The sequence below is a fragment of the Opisthocomus hoazin genome, chromosome 25 (assembly GCF_030867145.1).
Source record: "Opisthocomus hoazin isolate bOpiHoa1 chromosome 25, bOpiHoa1.hap1, whole genome shotgun sequence".
NCBI lineage: Eukaryota > Metazoa > Chordata > Aves > Opisthocomiformes > Opisthocomidae > Opisthocomus > Opisthocomus hoazin.
In genome coordinates, this window is record NC_134438.1 from 7,218,826 (window position 1) to 7,243,738 (window position 24,913).

General features: G+C 62.0%; 1 protein-coding gene across 4 annotated transcripts in view; it reads right to left on the minus strand.

The window, feature by feature from the left end:
* The window catches only part of FOXP4 (forkhead box P4), a 66,147-nt gene extending 42,514 nt beyond the window's left edge, over positions 1-23,633 (minus strand). For all 4 annotated transcript variants that reach the window (XM_075442975.1, XM_075442973.1, XM_075442972.1 and 1 more), the window contains exons 1-2: positions 23,580-23,633; positions 1,790-2,006 (exon numbers count right to left, since the gene is read on the minus strand). In XM_075442975.1, coding sequence (XP_075299090.1) covers positions 1,790-1,990 — 201 coding nt within the window. In that variant the 5' untranslated portion in view covers positions 1,991-2,006; positions 23,580-23,633. The remainder of the gene's footprint in view (positions 1-1,789; positions 2,007-23,579) is intronic.
* Positions 23,634-24,913: the final 1,280 nt, after the last annotated feature.

Here is a 24,913-nt window from a genome sequence, read left to right on the forward strand (position 1 = left end):
GAGGGCAGAGCAGGACGCGGGAGCCGCATCGCCCACGCACACCCTTCCGGACGGGGAGCTCTGAGGTGGCCCTTCAAGCCTGGGTGGGGTGGTGGAGCGGTGGGTTCCCACCCTTCCAGGCTTCCTAACGTTTCTTGGGGATTTCAGACACTTAAATGAGGATTGAGCGTCGATGCTTCGGGAGCTGCAGAGGAGCTGGGACGGAGGAGCCGCCAGACGGGAGCAGCCCAGCAGTCCAGGAGCCCGCCCGCGACACGGGGCGAAGGCTGGATGCTCCCGAGGATGGTGTAAAGCCTTCATAAAGCACCTAATTGTGCAAAACTCTATATATGGGGACATTTATTCCTGACCCCAGCTGGTGCTCAGCCTGTGCCCTGAAGCATGAAGATTGATGGTCCTCGGGATGTTTCTTCCCCCCCCGCCCCAAGGTGCTGTCACCGCAGATGTCATTTGTTTTTGGAAGTTTACCAAACCCTCTGCCTTCATAACTCCACGTGCCAGCGGGTTTCCCAGGGTAATTATACTGGGAATCCGAAAGAAGAAAGGCAAAAGGGTGAAATTAAGCATCGGCCGTGCCTCGGGCAGAGCAGGATTTACCGGGCGAGCTCAGGGAGCAGCACCCACGGCGCTGAGCCAACCGCAGCAGCGCTCCGCATCGCAAAACCTCCTTTTTTTCCTGATTTTCCAGAGGAGACAACCCCATCGCACGACCACGCTGCCCACCCTCCCCTCCGCACCGCTTCGGCCGCACGGGAACACGCGTCTCCCGTTCAGCCCCGGCTGCGGGTGCCGCTCGGCGCGGTGCGGGGCGGGGAGCGAGCGGCGGCGGCTGCGGCAGGGGTGACTCGAAGCGGCATTACACGCATGATTACCCTCCAGATCAGGGGAACAGGGGCTTAACTGCGTGAGAAACGGCTGTTATTCAGGTAATGGATTTACAGCACTCACTACTAAAGTATCAGACACAGCAATTTTTTACAGCTTTCACGCTGGAATTTATGGCTCAGGGAGGCGATCTCCATCCGAGGCAGGGATCATTGCCTTATTTAGTAGCCAAGGAAGAAAATTTATGTTTTCTCCAAAGTTTGTTTTGAAAGGTAACCTGCAGGCACGCACGCGCGTTCCCCCTCCTCCCCGCACCTCCCGCACACGGGGAGACGTGTGCCACGCAGCTCCCGGGCACCGGCTCCCCGAGGTGCACACGCGTGTGCTCAAGGATGGAGCTGTTGCACGCACACGTCACAGTCACGCGTGTTTGTGGCCACGCATGTGAGGTTCATTCTTCAGTTTAACGCACCAGGAGCCCCGGAGAATGGGAGACCACCTCCAGTCACCCACCGGGGTGATCAAATATGGCTTCGGAGAAAACCTGCTCCTTATTTCACAGCCAACAGGTCTTTGCTTGTGAGAGCAAGCTCTCCTCCTCCTCCTGCACGGATGGGGACAGAGCAGCCAGACCCCACCAGCGCAGGCAGGACGTCCCCCCCAACGCAGCCGTCTGGGGCAGCGGGCACCAGCCCATGAGCTGCACGGACGGATGGGCTCCGTCTCCCGAGGGATGCGCACCCCGAAGGACAGGCACCTGTTTTTTGGGGCAGCACCCGCTTTTTGGGGCACCACCTACACCCCAGCTTCAACGGGGATGACCGTGGCTGATGCAACCCATCTCCCAGGCCAGCCCCGGGGACGAGGGGAGGGTAAAATGGGGTGTTGCCCCCCAGTCAAACCCTGGAAGGACCCAGTTTCACGTTGCCTTGCGTGAGAGAAGGAAGCGGGGCATCCCTCCTACCTGCTGCTGCTGGAAGTGTAGGAGCTCCACGGGGCCCATCTCGCCGTTGGTCTCCCCGCTGGCGGCTCCTTCGCGCCCGCCGCCCCCGCTGCCGCCGCCCGCGCCGCCCCCGCCGCCATCGGGCTGGTTGCTGAGGCTGCTGACCCCGTTTTGGCCGGAGGGAGTGGACCGTATCGTCTCCGAGGCGGATTCAACCATCATGACTTGCTAGCAGGACCTGAGGAGGAGGAGAGAGCAGAGCCTGAAACCCCCGGCCGGCATCCCCACCTCCGATCCCCACCAGGTCCAGCGCAGAGACGCAGGGATGGGATGTCAAACCCCGGCCAGTTTTTAGCTGCTTTCAATTTACTCCAAAAAATAAAGGTGGAGCGGCGTGAGCTGCCACGAACCCGCAGCCAGCCCTGTGCAGCGCCGGAGCCAAGCAAGCACGACGCGTCACTCCGGAAAACACCATGTTTTCAGCCTTCTCCCAGCCTGCTGCAAGACACCAAACCCCACAAACCCGGGCATGGTTCACAGCATCCCAAAATATTTCACTTTGCGACGCTGGAGGCAGCCAAGCTGTTGTTTCGGCGAGGCTGCACACCAAGCACGCGGAGCCTGCACCGCGTATTTCACCGGGAAAATCTCGGCAAAGCTGCCGTGTTTCCCCACAGCCCTGCGGCTCCCAGCAAACCAGCGCTTCCCAGCGGGAAAAACCGCCCGGCAGAAAGTTTGCCGCCAGGTCGAGGAAGCCCAAAGGCACCGCGGAGTTGGGCAGGTGGCGAAACGAGAGGGTGGCGGCGCTCCAGAAAACACCAGGCGGAAAATCCTCCCTTTCTCCCCGACACCTCCACGCACCCCCCTCCCCTCCCGCTGTCCCCCTCGGATGCCCTCGAAGGGCCAAGCCGGGTGCTTCGCCCTCCGCTGCCGGGGCTACAACACCCACCGCATCGCCATCCCCCAGCAGCCACGTTCTGCAGCTCTCACGCTTCATTTTGTGCAATTACAGGCGTCCCTCTCGCCAGGCTACGGCCTTCGGGATGGGTTTTACCCCTGTAAGCTCGCCCTGCCCATCGCCCCATTACGCCCAGGGACGAGGGCAGAACCGGTCGCGGCTCGGTCCCGGGTCCCGGCTGCAGGACTCACGTCAGCAATGGCACCCGCAGGCGCTGCAGTGATCCCGGGAGCGGAGCCATGGGATGCCGGCAGCCTCGGCACAGCCGTCCGGAGCTTCCTTCGGCCAACGCAAGCTCCCGAGCCGCTGCACCAAGCCTGGGGAAGCCCCCGGGCAGCAGAGAGCCGGCAGCTGGGAAAGCTGCTCGCACCCCAAGCAGGGCCGGCTGCAGCAGAGCTGGGTGCTCAGCGCACCCCGTCCCCCCCGGACTCCAACGCTATTTAAATGAACGCAGGCGGGCGAGGGGAGCGACTCCTGAGGAGCTGCAGGGCTTGGGGAGGGATGGGATGAGGAGCCGTTGCTCGGTTGGGTTCTGTCAGTGGGCAGGTGGGTGGCTGCGAGGCCAAGGGTCCCCTTTTCTGGGGGAGAATCCTGGATGGGGGCTGGCACCAGAGCAGCCCACCCCCCAGCACCAAACCCTGCCGCTCCAGCCAGCGAGCGCTGAGCCCGCCGGGGCCACATCCAGCCCTGAGCCGTGCATGGAGCAATCCCCAGGGGAAGCCCCGCCGGAGCTGGGGGTCTCTGCCTCGCCCCCAGCACACACTTTGCTCTTGGAGATGCAGAGGACACGCTTCCATCTCCTGCCATCTGGCTCCTTCCCCACCGGCGGGTGCCGGAGCGGGATCGGCACTCACCCACCGCTGCTCGCAGCTGACCAGCGAGTTTCAAACAGCAGAGGAATAAAGAAAGAGGGACGGGGAGAAGAAATACTGCTTCTCCCTTTTTTCTTCTCTTTTTTCCCCCCCGTCTTCCCCCTCCGCCCCAAAAGACAGAAAGACAAACCGCGAACAACATAATTGCTGAAATGTGGCGTGTAATAATAGCTATTCAGAAGCTGATCATTCATATTAAACAGGGTGAAGCAAGCTTCTCATTTGCATGTTTGAGATTATATGCATTTCAAAAGTCATTTCCGCAGGGTATCTGACTGACATTAATTCCCATGTGGAGCTGCCGGCTCCCTCCCGCCGTCCCGGCGCTACCAAACCCGCGCGGGGTGACACACCGGTGGCTGCGGGAGAGTTCAAGGTTAACGGGATTATTGGGCTTTGGTTTGGTTTGAAGCGCAGGAGCCGGGACGCCGGGGCGAGGGCGCGGTGTGGTCGGAGCAGCTTCCCGAGGAGGGATCCGGGAAGGACGGGACGCTTCCCTACGGATGCTGTGTTAGGAGCAAAAAAGCTGGAAGAAAGAAAACACCTTTTCGCCCTCAAAAATGACATTTGCTCCTTCCCCCCTGCCCAACGTCAAACAAGAGCCTGCAGAAATGTTAACTTCTTGCTGCTCCTTTCCTCATTTTCCTCCTGAAATCCGCCGCCTGCTCCGCGTTTCAACCAGGCGAGCGGCCCCGCGGGGAAAGCCGGGCTCTGCCCGTGTCCGGCAGTCACAAGGCATCGCCACGGCCAGAAACTCAGCAGGATTCAAACAGGGATTTGACTTTTATATGGAGAACAAGAATATCCAGAGTTACAACAGGAAGTATTAAAAAAGGAAAAAAAAAAAGAAGGAAAAAAAAAAGGAAAGTTTTTGGAAAGGATATAAAACTTTCCTGGCTTCGGGGCGTAAATTGAAGCTGAACTATTGGGAATTCGGAGGAAATCTCTTCTGGTGGAGGAGCCGTAACCCTGGGCTCGCCCTGCCGGCCCCGGCCCTGCCAGCGGCAGGATGCTGGAGCCGCCGGCCCGGCGCTGGGGTCCAGCCGGGCGATTCCCGCGGCCTGGGACACCAGGCCAGTTGGGTTCCCTCTCCAAGGCTAGTAAAACCCGGCTTCCCGTTCGCAAACCCTACTGGGATGCTGGTGCGCCTGGGTTCCCAACACTGCGAGGGAAGTCATAAAAGAAAGTAATAATAATAATGAAAATATTTCCATTCATATAAAAGTTTCACAAAACCTTACAGAAAAAAAAAAAACCAACCCCGAAGCCAGTGTCTGTAATCTTATAAAGTCGATTTAAACGTGGAACGAGCGCCTTCCCAGCCGGGGCTGATCCCGGACGGCTGCAGCCGCGCTGGGAAAAGCGAAACCCGGCCGCACGACCGGCTGCGAGCACGCAGCACACGTGCATCGCCGCGCGCGGACGGGAGGGCTCCGCAGCAGCCCAGCGCCGGCTTTTCATCTACTCCAGTTCAAACACATCCCCTCTTTTCAGGATTCTCCACACCCTGGTATCTGGAGGGTCCAATCAGGATCAGACCTTCCCCCAGGCAGGAAGACAGGGACCCTGTCAAGACCGTCACCGCGGAAGACACACCGCCCAGGCGAGGCAGAAAAGGATGGTGCTAGTTAAAAGGGGAGGGGAGGAGACCCCTCTAATGGCGATGAGCAACAGAAGCTGCACAAATGGATTGCTAATTACCATTTCAGACTCAAAAATCACTTCACTGAATAAGCACTCTGCCTTTCCCCCCCCCCTTTTTCTTCCATGCGCACCTTTCGCAGGACAAAGAAAAAGAAACAGAGAATTACAAATGGAGTAAAGAATCCCCCTGCCTTTAGCGGTACCATATGGCAATGAGAGTATATTAATTACCGTTGCTTTTTAATTAACAATTGCTTCATCTGAGCAGTAACATTGCATTGACATCCCCCGGCTCGCTGCTAACCTGTACGGTGCACGCGCCATGCCAAGTCATCAATTCATTTTTATTGACACTCCCCCCCCAAACAGGCACGATACCAGGGTTTTCCAATTAACACCTCCACACTCTCTAATTAGCACAATTAACAGACTGATGGATGCCCAGAGCTTCCCTGCCAGGGAGGGTGCGGATCAGCTGTCGGACAGGGCTCCCGCCGCGAGCACGTGTGCCCGACACACGCGTGTGCCGCGCTGCCCGGGGTCCCACGGGAGCAGCACGTGTGTGCCGTGCCACGCAGCTGGCATCGCCACGCACCCCGGCATCGCCACGCGCCCCGGCATCGCCACGCAGCCCCGGCATCGCCACGCAGCCGGCATCGCCACGCACCCCGGCATCGCCACGCACCCCGGCATCGCCACGCAGCTGACATCGCTACGCAGCTGGCATCGCCACGCTCCCCGGCATCGCCACGCAGCCTTTCCGAGCCCCGGCAAAGAGGGGAGGACGAACGCAGAGGCGAGAGAGCCAGCGGACTCCAAGCAAAGCTTTGCACCAAAGGACGCGGGGTCGTCAGGAGCAGGAGACGAAGCATTTACAGAGCGATTTCTCCCCAAAAGATTTCTCCCGACGAATTTTGGGCGGTCCAGACCCACCCGAAGCGACGCTGCTTCTCCACCCAATTCAGCTCCACGGATGCGAAAATCAATTCTCAGCCCCCGGGACCCGCAGGACCAGGTAGAGCAGAGCCCACGAGCTCCTGTGGAGGATTGCCCGCACGCCTGTCTCAGCCGCCTCTCCTATTTTCAGACATCCTCACTCCCGCGGTCCTCGGGGGCTCGGTAACTTTGGGCTGCCCTTCGCGGGCTGCTGGCCGGACCGGGGCTGCGCAGGGACCCAGCATCACGGGTGCCTCCTCCCCGCTGCCAGCAGCTCCCTGCCCCAAGCCCCCGTCCCCAAGCCGACGGCAGCGGGTGCCCCTTGGCCTCCGTTTTCCCAGACGCAAACCCAAAGAGCATCCCCAGCTCAAAGCCACCACCTGGGAGGGATGAGGATGAACAGCGGGAAACACCAGCGGGGAAAAAACTCCCCTGACACCTCCGTGAGCCGAGCGAGTCCCCGGCCCCAAACCGTGTTTTGCGAGGACGGTGCAAAAGAGGCGGGTGACACCACACGCTTACGCTCTGGGGGCTTTTTCCACCCTTCCCACCACATCCCAGCCCCAACAGTGGTTTTCCGGACCCTTCCTCCCAGCTCCAGCCTTGCCAGGAGCTGGAGGGGAGCAGGGGTCCCTCCGGCAACCTCTTCTGCGGGTACCAGATGCTGGAGGAGCACGGACCAAGCAAATCCCACCAAAGCCACCAGCAGTCCCGCGGGATGCTCCTTGGCACGGCTGGGAGGGGATGAGGACTCGGAGGCTCGATCCCAGGCGCCGGATCTGCTCCGAGCTATGGAAAGCCGAGCAACCTGCCCGTCCAGATCCGGCGCTGCCGAGGCTTTCGGAAGCGGCTCGGTAATCTTAAAAGGCTTTGGCTTGCAGGGAAGCAGCAGCCAGGATTGCTCGGAGAGTGGCTTTTTACCCTTTAATTAACACATAAACACATGGAAATGTGGAAAGGGGATTAAAATAAAAGTCTGGGGGAGCTGAAACGAATCTAGAGCATTACTGTAAATTAGAAGAGATTTAAGGAACCAAGGGCTGGCTAAGCCTGGGCACCGCTTTAATGGGATCTCACCTCTGGGCACTTTCATCTCCCACTTTCATCTCGCTCCCAGCAACTTCTTTGGGAAGAAGCAAGCTCCGGGCTGCCCTCGCCAGCAGCAGACCTCTACCTCCTGCGGCATCTCGGCACCCACCCGGCTCCGCGCCTGCCGCGAAGCCTCCAGCACCCCGGCACGGCGACCGTCGGGCAGCGGCGAGCGTTCCCCGCCAGGCAGAAATCAAGCGACAGCAACCGCGGCGAGGTTTTTCTCCCCGAAAAGGCGGGTCACCCCATTCGAAATGCCGGGAGATCACCTGGCAGCGTGAGCATCAACCCACGGGCGAAGCCGCCGGGACCGTGCTGTGCCGGCAGGACATGGCACTACTCCCGCTTGGGTCCCGACGAGCCCACCCGCCTCTCCGAAACACAGAGCATCCCTCGCTCGCCGGAGCCTGCACCCACCCATGGCCAAGCCCATGGGAGATCCGTCACCCGGTGCCCGCCCCAGTGAAGCATCCTGCACGGGGACACCGGGCATCCCCGGAGACGCCGATGGCTGGCTGGTTGGCACGTCGCCCATTGCCTGCCAAGCTCCAAGGAAAACCCAGTCCCTTCCGGCGCGGACGCAGCGCTGGCCGGACGTGGGCTGGGCCGGTGTCGGGCACGTGCCGGGTGCCGGGGCTGCTGCTCCGTCCCGCGCTTCCCTCGCTGCGCTCTTGAAAAGATTAAAAAAAAAAAAGCCCACTCCATCTCATTAAGAAAGTAAACACAAGAGCCGTCTAAGTGTCTAATTAAGCTTCTAATTAGTCCCTGCTTGTTACTAATGCAAATTAGATTACGCTGCTTAACTACAGCATGTCCACAACACCCTTGTTAATTGCGGCCTTTTGAAATTAAATTACTCCCTAATTAGCATATCAAAGCCATTGATTCGGAGCCAGGAAAGATGAGGGCAGGAGGAAGCCGAACGCCAAGTTTTGTTAATCAGGGACGTCTAATTAAATAGTGACGTGGTGCACGGGGGCTCCTGCCTCGCTGCTCCGGAGCCCACGTGTGGGCCCGGGGGACCCCCAGCAGGGCAGGACCCTCGGTGGGTGCCGGCTGGGTGGGTGCCGGTGGCCTGCACCCGGCGTGGTCCACAGCCACCGTGTCGGAGCATCCCGGCGGGTCGGGGTGCAGGTCCGGCATCGGCGCTCCGGCGGACGCGCGCGAGGCGGGGGGCAAAGCCGCGGTGCCCGGGTCCGGCGCTGGCAGCAGGGAGGGAGGTTAAAGCAGACCCCGGCTGCTCATCCCACCAAGAACTTTCCATCTGCCCAATGTATCCCAAAGGGGAACTCAAAGGAAAAACATCCCGAAACGCAGACACGGCCCTGCAGCCCCCCATGCCCACAGCGGCAGGGTCTCCCCGGTCCCCAGCCCCCCCAGAGCCCCCCCAAAATCCCTGGTGACTGCCCCAGGACCATCAGAGGCACCCGAGTGAGGACAGGCAGGGCACAGGCAACGGCATCTCTCACCTGCGGGACCCCAAATCCAGCTCGGCACATGGGATGGGGCGGATGGGACAGCGCGCAGCACGGGGTGGGGGGACACATCTGCGCCGGTGGCCCTGGGACCAAATCCCCCCTTGCCCAGGGCACTGGACCCGGGGATGCGTCCCCCACCAGCCGTGGGGAGCCCACAGAGAAAGCACCCCCACCTACACCCCCCGTCCCAGCACCCCGCGGGCATCGACCAGCATCCGGCACGGATCCGTTCGTGGGCGAACACAAACCCCTCGGCCCCACTGGAGTTATCGCCAGACTCCCCCAAAGCCCCCAGCCCCCAATTCACAGAGGGACACCAGTAACAGAGGCACCAGGGAGGAGTCTGGCCCTAAAAGTAACCAGGTAGATCCACTCCCAGGGCAGCAAAATGAAGAGAAAACCTAATTTTTAAGTTATTGAAATAACTTCCCGACTGACCCAGTTCTTTAGATTTTATAACTTTTCCTCTATTTTTTTTTTTTTTTTGTTTAAAGAGGTGGGAAGGAAAAAAAAATAAAGGGAGGAAGATTGGAAAAGTTTAATAGAGGGAGAAAAAGTCTATTAAAAAAAACCACGCAGGCAGCCCGTCTCGGGGGAAGAGTCGAAATATTAAAGAAAGGAAAATCGCTTCTCCGGCTGCCGAGACAGAGGAGGAGAACAGAGCGGCTTTAAGAGCAGGAGCTGCGCGCTTTTAATTGAAAAGAGGGAGATTCAAATGAAATATCCAATATCCCCCATTACAGAAAGGAAGAAAGACGGACTCTGGCCGCTTTGCTACGCCGAGAAATTGCTAAAGCCCCAACTTTCTTTCTCTCCCCCTGCCTCGGAAGTTATAGGAAAGGGGGATGAGAGAAAGGAAGAAAAAAACCCCGGGTCTTTCATACAAGAGGAACTCAAGGGAACTGGGGAGGAGGGTGGGAAGAGAGACCAAGTTTTATTCATTTATTTTATTTTATGAGATGAGTAAAAATAATATATGAAAAAAAAAAGGCAGAGTTTTATAATGTCACAGTGTTTGGAAGCAGCAGCAGGAGAAGAGCGGGGGGAAAGGAACCAAGAACAGAAGGGCCAGCTCCAACCACCCGCCGTACAAGCCTCTCTCCCAACGAGATTCAATTAATTGATAACAAGAGGCATCAAATTAATTTTTCAAGGATGTTAGATTTTGATGAAGGAAAAAATCTCTCTGATTTTAATCGGGGCGGCGTTTAAAAGGCATAAATGAATATCCCTTTCTAATCATCTGAGGCGCCGAGGAAGCACCAAGCGGTTAACGTGAAAATTCAAATCGTTTAATTAGGGGGGGCTGAGGGGAGGTGGCCGTGGTGGGGGAAGGGGATCCGGGTTTTTCTTTTTTAAAGAGGTTTATGAAGAAATTATTTTTAAAATGATTTCTTTCAAGCATCTTTAGTCTCCCCCCCCCCCTCCCCGCCCCGCAACGCACACGCACTTGTAAAAACACATCTCAGAGGTTCTTCTTTTGAATAGAGACCATTCCCCATCACAATCTAATTAACAAAAATGACAATGAGTAGGGTAGGGAACAAAATTCACAGGGAACAAAAAAATACTCCAAACTTCCAGGAAAAAAAAACCCACCAGGAGGAAGCAGGGCTGATTTCCCAACACGCACAACTCGCTGTCGAGAGCCGCTCTGCGCTTCCACATGGGACGAGGTTGGGGAGGCACGGGGGGGGGGGGGTCAGCACAAGCACCTCCCGGCCTCAACATCCCATTAAAATAATTAAAAGCACCTCCCATCGCTGGTGTGGCACGGGACGCGCTGGCAGCCGAAGCGGAGCCCGAGCCCCAAGGCAGCGGTTGCAGGGACCAGCACGGACTGTGGTGCACACGCATGCACAGACGCATGTGCACGCTCACACGCTGGTGCCCAGCCTGCGGCCGTCGCAGCCCTGGCATCGCTCCGCAGCCCGGTGCCAGCAGCCGGGTCCGTCCCCGCCAGCGGCCGGGACGCGGCCGGCATCGGCTCCTCCGGCATCTCCCATAAATCCCAACCCGGGTTTCACTCTCTGCCCACGGGCTCGGCTCACGCAATTATTTTTCACCCCACGCAGCGGGGATGAGTGCCCGCAGTGCCCGTCTCGCCCAGCCTTTCCGCAGCAGCACCCCGCCAGCAGCAGAGCCCCGCGCACGCAACACGCCCCGCACACGCCAAAACCCACCTCCACCCCTCTCACACGCAGCCAGCCTGAGCGTGGTCCCGTGCTCATGGGTGTCCCCACGGAGGCACGCGCCTACCAGAGCCTCGGGCACCTGAGGAAGAGGAGTGCTCTTCCTCTCGGACGGAGCCATGCCAGGCATAGACCCACGTGAGCAGAGGAAGAGGAGAGCTGCGAGGAAGTGTCCGGACTCGCCCGGGAGAAAGGTGCCTGCTGCCCTGTGGCACCGGCACCCGGCAGCGGTGAAGGCAGCACCGGGGTGGATGAAGGCTCCCAGCGAGCGTGTGCTTACGGGGGAAGCTCTTAAACACAAATAAAACCAAGCTGCAGGAGCTCCCCCCACCCTGTCCCTTCAGGGGAGGCTGCAGAGGGCGAGGGCAGAGCTGGGGAGGAGGAAAAGGACCTGGAGCAGGCAAGGGACAAACAGGACCAGGACAGGGAGCGCTGGCAGGGCCATCGGCGCGAGCGATGCCCCCGGCCCCGAGGGATGCAGCGCTGGGACACGAGCCCCTGTGCGCCCGCTCCGGGCCGGTCCCCGAGCGAAATTTTCCATCTGAGTGTGCACAAAGTTAGACTGGAGATGGCTAAAAGTCTCTTCTGGCCTTTAAATAATCCAGAGGGGAGGAAAACAAAAGTCCCGGTGCCTATGGAACAGGCGGGAGGAACGCGGATGCTGCGAGCTTTCCCAGACTCCGTCTCGGCTGTGCAAAAACTCCTCCAGAAAACGCTCTGCTTCACGCGCTCCCCGCTGCACATCGATGCTTTCCGCTGCAAACCCCATTGCTATGCAGGGAGACGCCAGGTTTCCATCCAGAAATTATGCCGCTCACGAGGAGGGAGAAGAAAAGAGCCGGTGGGGGGGAGAACTGTCCTTGGGCATCTTCAAACTCCCGGTCTGAAGTCCATTTTTTCTGCATCCAAATCAGAGGCGAGCGTGACCCCAGGCCGGCTCCATCTCGCAGCCACCGCCGGGCTCAGCACTTTCAAACAACCTTCCCGAGTTTGATTTCTGCACAGCTCGGCTCCATCTCGCACGGATTCAACGTCTCCCGGTCGGCCTGGGCACCCAGCACCCCGACGGCAGCCTCAGCACCCCCGCGGAGCAAGCACCGGCCCCCGACAGCCCCGACACCTCCGCTTCGAGCAGCGACCGAACAGCACGGGCAGCTTCTCCAGCGCTTTCCTGAGTGCTGGGAAGCAGCGATGGGCGCCCGTGGAGGAGATGGGGAAGGTGCTTTTAACATTTTGGGTGCTCGGGAAGAGCGCAAGGCTTGGCGGAGAGGCACGGAGCATCCCTCCGGCTCGGGGAAGCGTTTCCCTGCACAGACCCCGTGCCGAAGCCAAGAGACCGCCGGGGTCCCCCGCGCTCCTTCTCCAGGCAACCCGGACGAGCCCCGCGCAGCCATCGCGTCCTCTTCCAGGGAGAGCATCCCGCTCCAGCACCCTTCACCGGGGAGTCCAGGAGGGCGACCCTTCGCCCGAAGCACCGGATGCAGCCAGAGCTTCTTCCCTCCGTTTTCCCGGCGGGACGGCAGCACAGCCCCGCGGTCCCAGCATCCCCCCAGACCGCTGCCAGGCCAGCGGCACACGAAGGTGATCTGGTCCCGCAGCATCACTTGGGTGTCACCCACGGCATTCCCAGGTCACGCTGATCCATCCAGGCTCCCGAGGCCTCTGCATCCCCAGAGCTCAGCCCTTCCCAGCGCGCACGTCGGGACTCAGCATCCTCCCGAACCCGCGCAGCGCATCCCTCCTCTGTGGACTGGGACGGAGCCACGGAAGGAGGAAGCGACTCCAGAGACGTCGCGCAGCAAACCTGTGGCAGAGGTGATCTGAACCTCCCGAATCGCTGCTCAGCCCCGTCAGCGGGCGACGCTTCCTCCCGAGAACGGCGAGACCCCTAAACGAGCCCAGCTTCGGGGCGCACAGGCACCCACAACCCGCCCGTGGGCGGCTGCTGATGATCCAGGCCCGGAGCAGCCATGCTGCGGGGAGCGGGGAAGCCACCAGCGCCTTCCCGCTGGTGTGGGACAGACGGCACCGTGCAAACCCGGGGATCACTCCCATGAACGCGGTGTCGGAGACGTCCTCATCGCAAAGCACAATCCAAAAATCGTGTTTGTTTCCCCCCTCCATCCCTCTTAAAAATCATCCTCGTTCTTTACAATCTCGGTTTATGATTTATCGACTGCGAGGTGTAACACCCCGCAGCTCTCAGCCGCCAAGCCCCAGCAGCCCTGTGAGCACCCACGGGTGCTGGGGCAGAAAGGGGCTCAAGGCACCCAGTGCCCGGTGGGCTCCCGACGTGCCCCCTTGCCCAGGGAGCACCCACCGCCGGCTGACGGGAGCCACAGCAAGGCACCCCAGCACAGCTCGGGCACCCCAAGCTGCTGCCCTTGGTGGGGAACCCAGGAACCCCCAGCCCAGGTGGTCGCAGGCGACAGTGCCCACCTTCGGCGCCAGCCCCACCGCAGCCGCACCGGGGCCGCGGGCTCCCCGCCGGCACGGCTCCTCCGCAGTCAGGTCACATCATCTTCCCACGTCTCCCGCTGGGACAGGGTCACAGCCAACCCTCTGCCCCCGTCCCCGACGCGCAGCCGGGGAGCGAGCGCTCCATCACCGCCGGCTGTAGGACGTGGTGCCACGGGGTCCATCACCACCAGGGCACCGACCCCGGGGATGTCCCCCTTCCTCCCCGGACCAAAAACCATCGCATCACGGCGAGGGAAGGCAACGACACCAGGATACAGCGCCAGGCAAGACACGAAGCAGACATGGCCGGGTCACCGGGTCACCGGCTCCCCCAGGGACACGTCCCACCTCCCCACCCACCCAACAAGCCCCCGGTACCTGCCCGCGCCAGCAGCCCTGCTCCGTGCTCCCAGCCAGCCCCAATGCAGGCGACAGCTCCTGCCCGCCGCCAACAATTTTAAACCACTGATTTTTGAACCTCCGGCTAAAACCAGCGACTCCCGGCGCGTTCCCAGCCCCAGGGCAATTCCCGGAGCGTTCGTATCTGCAACAGCGAGGAGCAGAGGAGATCCCTGCTGTGGCTGGAAGGGACCGACCCTGCAACGAACAGAGACGTGCGTCCCCTCCGAGGGCAGGGGTCCGTCCCTCCGTCCCTCTCCCAGACGGACGGGCACGGCCACCATCTGCTCCCACAGCCGCCCAAATCCACGGCTGGAAATTCAGCGGCACCGACGCTCCCCACGGCAGCACCCACGGCTCCGGTACGGCAGGGACACCAACGACCAGACGGCACCAACCGTCCCCAAAGCCAGCACCAACCCCCAAACGAGCCCCCTCGCCCGTCAAACCCCATCTCACGGCACTTCTGAGCGCACCGGCCTTTTCACCCCAGAGTATTTCAAAGCCACCAGCTCCCCGACCCGGGGCAAACCGCTCCGGCGCTGCGATCGCCCACCCGCGCGGCCGGTGTCGGCACCGGGGCGATACCTGCGCGGTGCGGGACCGCGGCGGTGCCCGACGCACGGACGGGGCTGCTCCGGCAGTCCTGGGGCTTGGCCCAGATTCGGAGCCGCGGCTCCGCTTCCCAGGGAAAAGGACATTTGCTCGGGGCTCGAGCCCGCCAGCATCACGGGAAAGACTTCCAGGGATTCTGAAACAGGCCCGAAAAGCAGACTTGGCCACGTTAAGTATAAATAAAAACCTGGAAGCATGAATAATCTGAACAGAGCCGAGCCAAGCGGGGATGGACCCCGACCCGCCCGCTGCGCCCAGAGCCCCGAGCAGCCTTCGGGGCAGGCAGAGGAGCCGCGCCAGTCCCCGCAGCACCGAGCCCCCGGCCAGGGTGAGCAGAGGTGCCAGGGAAACTCAACCCCAAATATCAGCACAAACCTTCTGCCTGTCGCTACGGCAAAAGAGGGATGAAACGAACCTCGTGTCGTGCCACAGGAGTGGAGCTTGGCCAGAAATCGCTCACCGGGGGGGGTTTCTCCAGGAGGGATTTTAGGACATTTTCCTTTACTTGGTCCTCTCGGGACACACTGGCTGGGCGTCTCCCCTCCTCAGCACGCACAGCACACCCCAAATTTGGGGAAGGATTTTCCCCGAGACTGCACAGAGGCTGGACAAGCCCCCGAGGGGCACCCGAGGGTTGGCACTCGCTCGCCCACCCTGTTCGCAGCAGCCTGCCCCATGCTCCGCAGCCCCCCCTTCCCTGCCCCAGCACACGTCAGGGACCTTCCCTCTCCCCCTCCCCCCCAGCACAGCGAGTGCTTTTGGTGGTTTTATCCCCATCCGTGGGGTCTTCTGCGCACACCAGGGCAGCTCTGACGGGTGCTGGACCTGGCCCCATGCACCCTAGCCTGCCCACTCCTCCGTCACCCACTTCTGCCTCGTACCTGCACGGGGGAGCAATGTCCCCGCCGTCAAACACAGACCCCACCCCCTGCAAGCAGCACCCTACAAACCCACCACCCCCACGCTGGGGGGTTGGAGGGATGGGAACAGGACCCACCGGGGTGACAAGACCAAGGTACAAGTGCCCCGGGATCACGGGTGCTGAGAGGCTGACACAAATCGGGAGCGATGGGACGCACAGCAGCACCCTCCTCCTCCTCCACCAGCCCCAGATTTACCCACACGGCAGGGGGACAAATGCCCCTTTTGTTTCCCAGATGAGAAATCACGTCAATTTGGAGGTTTTAATTTATTAATGACGAACATCTGTGCCAAGCGGAGCGCTCGCAGCCCAGCTCCCCAAACCCTGCTCCCGGCGCAGGGCATGGCGATGCGGGCAGGAGATGGGGAGGGGGAGACCCTCCCCTGCCCAGAAACCAAACCACATCCCTGCTGCAGAAATCCACAGTAAAAGGGGCACCGCTCCGGTCGGGAAGCGGCTTCGCTGCGGGGAAAGCAGGATGGGGAGCAAGAGGGGAAAGCAGGAATCCTTTGGAAACAGCCCCGGAGCAGGGCAGAGCTGGAGACAGCACTTTCTGAAAGCCACAGCTTAGTCCCCACCCGAATCCACCTCAGCAAAATAAGGGTGTTTTTTTTTTTGCAGCTACACCTGGCACAGCACATTTTCAAAATCCACATTTCCTGCCACAGAAGTTATGGGCCGCTTTCCCCCAAACCCCGCCTTTATTTTCTCTCCTTCTTCCGTTTTTCAACAGGCCCGGTGACGCCGTGTTTGTGTTCCAGATCCAACTTACCCCACGCTCCGGGGAATTTCCCTCCCACCCTCAGGTCTGGCCGCCTCCAGGAGGGATCGGCCGGGGGACTTTGGACTTTTGACACCCTCTCGGTGGCACAAAGCATCTCCTGGCCTCCTCCTGCCCCTCCCCGCAGGGAGCCGGGATGGGGACGGATGCTCCTTGCTGGCTGCGCAGAGCTCCCTCCGGAGAAGGAGGGAGATGGCCACGAAAAAAACCCAAACAAACCCAAAAACCCCAATCCCAGGTTGTTAAAGGGTGGTCTGGTTTCATCCAAGGCACCGGGGTTCCGTGCTGAAGAGCGGCGAGTTTCGGGGTGCGCTCCTCCAGCCGGAGCAGCCCAGAAGCCCGCGCAGCCCTGGCAAAGGGGGTCCCGGTGCCCCCCAGCTCTGTGGAGGGGGTGGCTGCCAGGACACAGCTCCGCAAGCGGCACCCGGAGGGGACACGGCACCGTACGTGAGCCCCAGGACATGGGAGAGGGCTTCCCCCCCCCCTCCAATCCAAAGTCTCTGCCCAGCTCCCCTGCCCAAATCCTGTTCCGGCAGAGCCAAAACCTCCCAACGCTCAACAAGAAACTTCTCCGTCTCCAGCGTGTATAAATAAACGGAATAAATCCTGCCCCGGAGCCGGGGGTGGCTCCTCCAACACCCTCGTGACCACCCCGAGCCCCACACAGCCCCAGGGCCTTTCGCCAGTGCTGCAGTGGGGTGGGCACCTTCCCCCCACCCACAGCCACCCCGGCCAGGCGTTTCCACCCCCCGGGAGCTGGGGGTGAAGCCATCGAGCCGGGAGCCGAGTTACCCCCCAAAGCCCCATGTCCCAGCAGGGCTTGGGGACAGTCCTGCATCCAGCAGCATCTATCTCACAGCAGCCAGGACCTCGTGGCCAAAACGGGGTCGTCCGCGCCGGAACCCCCACCCCGGGGTGGCCAACCCAGCCGACACCATCCCAGCGCGGGGTGCACGGCACCGGAGCGAGCCGCCAGCCCAGCGCAGGCTCCAGCACGCGAGCGAGCAGCCCCGGCCAAGCAGCGCCGGCAGAAAGGCACCGGGCAAACACGCTCCCACCATCTCGCAGGCAGGAACCCAGAGCCGAAGGAGGGCCACCAGAAGGAGGAGACGCTCCTGGGTAGATCCCAGCGCATCCTTCACTCACGAGCGCAAGTCCTAGCCTTCTATTTTGCATTAAGCAACCTACCTCGAGCCTTCCTCAGCTGCCCCTCTTTCCTAAGGTTGAAGGCACCTTTCATCAAGCCCATGACAGCTTCTCCTAGGTGGTCCCCATCCGGATCTTGCTACAGGCGAACAAATAAAGGACAGCCCCCAGCTCGCAGAATCACAATAAGCAGGCAAAAAGAAAACTCCTCACCGAAAAAAAAATAAATCTATGCTTCGTGGAATAAACCGTGGCTCGGAGGAAGCAAGCGAACAGCGGGAGGGTTCGAGGTCAGGACTTCGACGGCTCCCGGCCGCGGCGTGGCTCTGCAGCGCGGTGCTCGGCAGGGGAAGCGCTCGCGGCCCCGACGGCACCGCTGCCGTTCGATGCCTTGATTAGCCTCGGAGCAGCTAAATCCCACCGGATCCGCCAGCGACCTGGCCAAGGTGCACTGAAACACGTTGTTTCAACGCCGCCCGCTCCGGGCGAGCTGCTCATCCCAGCCGATCCCCGCCGCAGCCCCGTGCTGGTTTAACTGGGAGCACTGGTGCCCAAGCGACAAAAAAATACTCTCCAGGGACGGCATCTCCCCAAGCCTCGGGAGCTGCCCAACATCCCGCACAACACGCACGGAGCACGTACCCATGGCTCAGGGGTCCTCCTCCTCCTCCCCGGGGGGCCGGGGCTCCCCTGCTCCCCGCCATCCCCACCGCGCTTCCCCGTCGGCCGGTGCCAGCTCCCCGCCGACGCCGGTCACGTGGAGCAGGCTGAGGCAGCGCAAACGGCTTCCAAATCGCCGCCAAACTGGGGCCCCCACGGGATTTTTTTTTCCCCTTCTCCAGTACCTCAAAGCAAATTTTTTTTTTTGTTGTTCCATCTTTCTATGGTTTTGAAAGTAATCTTCCAAAAAAAGTTTTATTACGGCACCGTTCGCTTCCGATGAACACACCCTGGAGCCCCCGGCAGCACCGAGCCCTCAGGACCAGGAGAAATTCCCCCCCCTGCTTCGCAGCCACCCTCCCCTCCCTATTTCGCTAAAAAACAAACGTGGTTTTGCTGCCGATACCGACCCGGTGACGGCGGCAGCAGGAGGGTTCCCACCAGAACACGCCGCAAGAGACTTTCTGCCAACTCGCCAGGGCACCAGAGCCGGGCGCAGGCATCGCCCGGGGCCGGTGAACACCGACACCGGCTTCTTCACCGCGCTAACCGCTCGGCAGGGCGGACTGCGAGCGGGCTGCTTTTTTTCCCCCCACCCTTAAAAAGAAAAAAAGCAGAGTGGATCCCGAGTGCCCGTGCCAAGCGCTTTGCACACGCAGGGCTCGTCCGCCCGGGTATCCCGGTACCGTGACAGCCGGCCCCGTGCCCACGCCTGCGCCGCATCGCCATGCCTGAACGCCTTCCCTCCGGCTCCGTCCCCGGATCGGATCTCTGCTCCGGCGGCATCTTTATCGAGTCAAACGTGCGTTCTCCTCCGCGGCATCGCGCTGCCGAGCGCCGAAGGCAGCAGCTCCGCTCCCGCCTCTCCGCGCTTCCCCTTCCCCGCTGCACACGCGGGTTCGTCATGGGCAGTCTCATCACCAGCAACGCGTCTCAGCACAGAGACTCGGCCCAGACGGCTGCCAAGAGGGGTTTAAATTAGGAAAAGTTTAAGAAAAGCCTCAAGCAGCGTCTTCGCTGGGTTTTATACTACAAACACTTGCAGTGGGGGGGGGAAGAAGAAATTAGGAAGTTTTTCAAGCTGTGCCCAGCCCCGTCCTGATCTGCAAGTTGTATTTCACTTTGCTGCCTGCGCTGCACCTTTCAGGGGGAGGGGGAAGGTTTTGCGAGATCATAAAATGGGCACAAGTCCTTCCCCGTGTGGGTCCCCCCCCATCCGCGGGCAGAGGAGCAAGGCCAAAGCCCCCGCGGCTGCCCGGACAGCTCGCGAGCCGGCCGGCAACGCGCTGCAAAACCGGTGTCGCGGCCCCTGGTTTTATTTCCAGGCGAGCAGCCTGCCCCCGCGCTGCTCCCGGCCGCGGCGGGGTCTCCAGCAGCGGCACGCAGAGGGGTTTTACCTCCTCCAAGCGCACTTGCAGTTTTCTTTCCCCCCCCTTTTCCCTTCCCTCTCCCGGTAACGCGGAGCTCACCCCTCCAAGGGGACGATGCCCACGGCATGTCCCCCCTCCGGGACAGGGGGCAGGACCGAGCCCCCCCGGTGGGTTTGCCAGGGGCCCCCCTGCCCCACGTCACCCCCGCGGCCGCGCCGGAGGAGCTGGAAATCAAAGCGGCCGGGACAGGAAATTTCCCGCTTCCACTTCCAGCGGCGGCAGGTGACGGCGAGGCGGCCGCGGGGTCGTTTCGGGAGTCCTGGTGCAGAGTGGGGGGGACAAACCCACGACAGGCCCCCAGGAGGAGGTGGGACCCCCCCCCCCCATGCACCTAGGGAGATGCTGGGGTGCGAGCAGTGGGGAGCAGCCCCCCCGAGACCTCCCGAAACCACCTGCCAGCCACAACTCGGGGGCTCTCCCCACTTCCAACCCAGCGTGGGGAAAGGGGACGGAGGGGAAAAATCACCCCGACGGAGGGGAAAACCCACCCCAGCGCTCCCCGCCATAAATAAGCGAATTTCCCTCCATATTTCGGGCTGCCAAACCCCACTCCGCAGTGGGAGACGCGACGCAGAGAGCCAGAACCGTGCGGCACTTTGAAAGCAGCCAAAGCAACGCCGGGGACGCGCGGGCTCTCCCGCCTTTCTCCGGCTGGAAGAGCGAGCCCCGGTCCCGGCCGGGGGCACGGCTCTCGCCCCCCACTTCGCTGCTACAAAGGCAAACCCAGCACCGCACCTCCCCTTCCACCCCCCCCGCCAGAGCAACAAGAAAAGAGGAAGGGGAAGGGGGGGGGATAAAATAAAAGGAGCGCAGAAGCTGAAAGCCAGCGCCTCGCCGCCCCCCTCTCCCCCAGCCCCACCGCGGCGGACCCCAAGCATCCCCCTCTCCAGCGGCAGAAAAGAAAAGCTGCCGGGCTCTCCGGGCAGCAACTTCACAACTGAGTGCACTCGCATTCCTGCCGGCTTCTGGGGGGAGAAAGGGCGAGGGCCCGGAGCAGATATTTTAGTGTCACTTGGTTTTATACATTGCACAGATTTATTTTTTTTAAACACGCCCTGCTCTTCCCTTCCCACCGAGAAGGTAAAACCCACGGTCGCCCGTCTTCCCCGGAGGGCAGGGAGGTGACCGGGGCTGTATCTGCGTACAGATATTTTTTTATATATTTTTTTTTATTCGGGTCTGAGCATCGCCCCCTCCCCGCCTCCCCCTAGCAGCAACTTTAATCCGTTTTCTTTCGTTTCCCTCCGTTTGCTCAGCCTTCCGCCCGCCCCAGCGTTCTCCATCGCATCCCCCGTCCCCAAACCGGCAAGCGGGGGGGCACCGGCCACTCCCCCCCACCCCTCGCTGGGCTCTGGGACCCCACCGGGCAACGCAGCCCGGGGGGCTCAGGGTAAATGGGTGGGGGGGGGGGGGCGATTTTCCACACCGATCCCGTTCTCCCGCACTTTTCCCCGCCACCGAGACCAACTTCGCGCCGGGGCCGGTTTCTAGGAGTGGATTTGGGTTTCACCATGGGAGCGATGCTCGACGCGGGCTCCCCGCACCAAACACCCCAGCTACAGGAGCCTGGGATGGGGGGGGGAAGGCCACAAAACCCCAGAAGAGCCAATAAATTCAAAATAATTAAGAAAACACCCCAAGCAGGGAGCATCTCAAAGCAGCAGCTCGTTCCGCAGACTCTCCCCCCCCCGGCCCCCAGCCCCGGCCCCACAAAGGGCAGAAGCAAGGCAGGAGCCACCCGGGGCTCAAAAGCCCCCCCCGGCTCGGCACGGGAGGTTTTGCCCCTTCTCCCCACCCCGCATCTCCCTTCCCAGTCTGATTTAAGTGACTTGGAAGGGGGGGGAAAGGATGGGGCAAATTCTTTAAATCTGATTATTTTTTCCATCCACCCACCCCTGGGGGCTTGTTGGATTTTTCGATGGACTTTAAGGTGGGGTAGGCATTTAAAAAATAAAAATAAAGAACATTGAGAGTTGGATTTCACGAGAGCCCGAGACGTGGCCGTGTTTCGTTGCGGAGTCGGGCAGGGAACGCGGCCGCGCGGAGACGCGGGGAGCGGGGTCACCCCGCCCGCGCAAGGCGCACGTTGGGCTGCCCCGCCGCCCGCTCTCCCGCCCAACGCGGCGCTCGCCGAAATTGGTAACGCACGAGAAGAAATTTGTAAAAGTAAATCCTGCTTCTGGTTCGGGTTAGAAACAACCCGAGCTTTTAATGCAGAAACTAATAACGTTTTTATGGCGTGCCCCCACAGCTTTACAGCGCTGGTGGAAAAACGAGGTCTTAATCTGACGCTGAGCTGGTGCCGAGCGGGGTAAAAGGCAAATCTCCGGGTACCGGTGGGGACGGGAGAGCTGCCCCAAGCCGACAAGCGATCCCGGGCAGGAATTCGGCCGCAAATTCCTCCAGGACTATATTAACAATAGCAAAACAAAACAAAAAAATAATAATAATCCCAGCGCAAGTTTTCAAAGCGGGCACTTCCCGACCACTTCTCCACGCAAAGGGGAGTTTGCAGACGCCTGTGAATAATTCCTGCTTTCCCTACGCGTTTTTATTCATATTAAGAAGCGCGCAGGAGGGGAGAGAGGCAGCCCTCGGCTTGTTTAGTTTTTTTTTTTTTAAAGGGGAAAGAAAAAAATAAAAAGAATCACTCCCAAATGGAAAAAGAAAAAGCAATTCCACTCCACTTGTTCTCGCCTATACGCACCTCCGAAACGCGCCCGCCAACTCGAAACAGATTTCCTACCCCCGAAAGGAACACTCCCAGCAACGCGCCGGTAACGCCGCGCCGGCCGAAGCCCCTTCTCGCCGAGCGGGGAGCGGGGACAGAGCCGCGTTCGTTGGTCGCGCAGCCGGCGGAGAACAGAAATCTCAGGACTTTGCCGGGGCCGGGAGAGCATCTCGCAGCGCGGGCGGCACCGGGGTGGGATCGCGATGGAGGAAGCTGATCCGGGGCTCCACGATGTTTGCCCGGGAATTTCTCAACTCCCAGAAGACGACAGCTCCGCAGTAAAAACTCCTTCCCAACACGTTCTTCGTGTCGATAGCAGCAGCCGCCGCCGGCAGGGTCCCCACCAGCCCGCCGAGCCCTCCCGCGGGCAGCGAGGTTACAAAGACCCCCCCAAAACCCTCGGAAATCAAACCCCAAACCCCGACACCGCTCCCCTTTCGAACAAAGCCACACCGCAGCCTCTCCAACTTCGCGACCGGGCGAGAACGCAGGCACGGGGCGAAACGCAGGGCAGGGCTTCGCCGTGACCCCCCCAAAACACATTTCGGCATCCAAACCTGGGGGGGTTTCTGGGGAAGCTCCTCCAGCTCCATCCGCCGCCGCGCGTCTGTCCTCCTCTCGCCTCACCTTCCCGTCGGGGCTCCGGTTTTAGGCACGGCGCAGAATTTCCCAGGAGCGGCGGCAGGTTGACGGGGACGGCGGCGGCGGCTTCTCCCAGAAATCCCCAAACTTGGGGCTGGCAGACTTTCTTTAGCCCCAAAAAGTGGGAATTGCGCCCGTCAGGCACAGGGCAGCAGCCGAGTTATAACGCACTGGGGGGGGGGGGAAATGGGGGGCAAAATCCCACCCGAGCCCCCCGAGCAGCCGGAATTAAAACCAAACTGGCCGGGGAGAACAGAGAAATGATGGGATGGGGGGGGGGGGGGAATGGGAAGGAGCAACAAAGGGAGCCCAGGGATGGGGGGGGGGGGCAGGGGCCGCCGCACTCCCCCCGCCGCGAAGCCCCTCGCTGCGGGACCCCCGGGCAGAGGCAGCCCCGGCCCCGCAAGCTTCCCGGTGCCCGACCCCCCCCCGAACACCGGGGAAACGCCTCGGGGGGGGGGGAGCGGCGGAGACCCCCCCCACGCCCCGCCGGCGGGGCTGCCCCGGGCGTAGCGAGCCGGGGGGCAGCGTGGACCCCCCCCCCGCGGGGTGCGCACCGAACCCCGGTGTGTCCCCCCCTCCCCCCCCGCCTCACCAAGCCCCCCGCCCCGCTCCCTTTGTCCGGGCGCCGCAACAAACTTCCGAGCGCAGGGACGGGAGGCGAAGGGGGGGGGGGGGGGCACACACTGCCGGCGCCCCCCGCCCGCCCCACACCTGCCAGGGGGGATCAAGGGGGGGGGAGTTCGGGACCACCCCACCCCCCCCCCCCACCGCCGGCGGCAGCAGCAGCAGGGGCTGCGCGCTCCCCCGTGGGACCCCCGCCGCCCGCCCCCCGCTCCGCTCCGCTCTCACCCACCTGGTCGCGGCGAGCTCCGGGGTCCCGCGGCGGGCATGCGGCCTCCCCCCCCCCGCCGCTCCCTCCCGCCACCCCCCCCCCCCCTTCTCCCCAAACTTCGACGGGGCGGCCGCGGCGGGGCTGCGCGCTCAGCGGCGGAGCGGCATGGCGGGCGGGGGGGGGGTCCGGGCCGCCGCCGCCCCTGGGGCCCCGCTGCGGCTGCTGGGCGGGCCGGGGCCGGGCGGAGCGGGCCGGGGGCCGGGGCCGGGCCGGGGCCGCGCTCAGGTCCGGCGCGGAGCGGCGGCGGCGGCAGCAGCGCGGGCGCGGCGGCGCGGGGCGGGCGCCGGCCGCCCTACCATAGTTCCTCTAAAGCAGGTGCAGCCGCTTTCCCCGCCCGGCCGCCCCCTTCCTCCTCCCCCGGCCGGAGGGGGGGGGGCACACGCACCCCCCACCCTTTTGTGTTGTGGTTTTTTTTTTTTGGGGGGTGGGGGACGAGGCATCCCCACCCCCTCTCACCCCAGTGCGACGTGCCCCAGCCTCTTCCCGCTCTCCCCCCTCCGCTTTTTGCTCGTTAACGCCTGCGCTAATTGGTTTCTGCTGCCTTTGGTCCCCCGGGGGTGAAGCGGTGGGTGCGGGTTCGCGGGAGGGAAACTGAGGCACGGGGCAGCCGGATGGCTGTGGAGTGCTTGGGGGGGACTCCCAGAGCCACGACAGAGCCCCTGACCCCATTTTACAGCTGGGAACGGCAAGGCCCCGAGCTGGCGATGCCAGCAGCCCCCAGACCGGCCCTGGTACACCCCAACACCCCGTCCCGCGGAGGGAGAGGGTCCCCAGCATCCCCGGGGGAGCACAGCCCGCATCAGGGTGCTGGGCCCGAAGCAGAACCCAGATGCTGGACCCAAACATCTGGACGGAGCCCCAAAATCTCCCTGCAGATGCTGGACCCAAAGCAGCACCCAGATGTTGGACCCAAACATCTGGACAGAGCCCCAAAACCTCCCTGCAGATGCCAGACCCAAAGCAGCACCCAGATGCTGGACCCAAACATCTGGATGGAGCCCCAAAACCTCCCTGCAGATGCCAGACCCAAAGCAGCACCCAGATGCTGGACCCAAACATCTGGATGGAGGCCCAAAACCTCCCCGTGGGCGCCGGACCCAAGGCGTCGCCCAGGCGCTGGGGCCCGCTCGGAGCCGGCCGGGGGCCGCGGACGAGGGCTGGCAGCGGCGGTTCGGGCGGCGACGCTCCCACCTGCGCGGGCGGGGGACGGCTGGTCCGAACCTCGGTGGAAGGAGCGGAATCGAGCTCCGTGCCTGAGCCGGGGGGTTTCAATGGCTCCACGGTGCGACCACTCT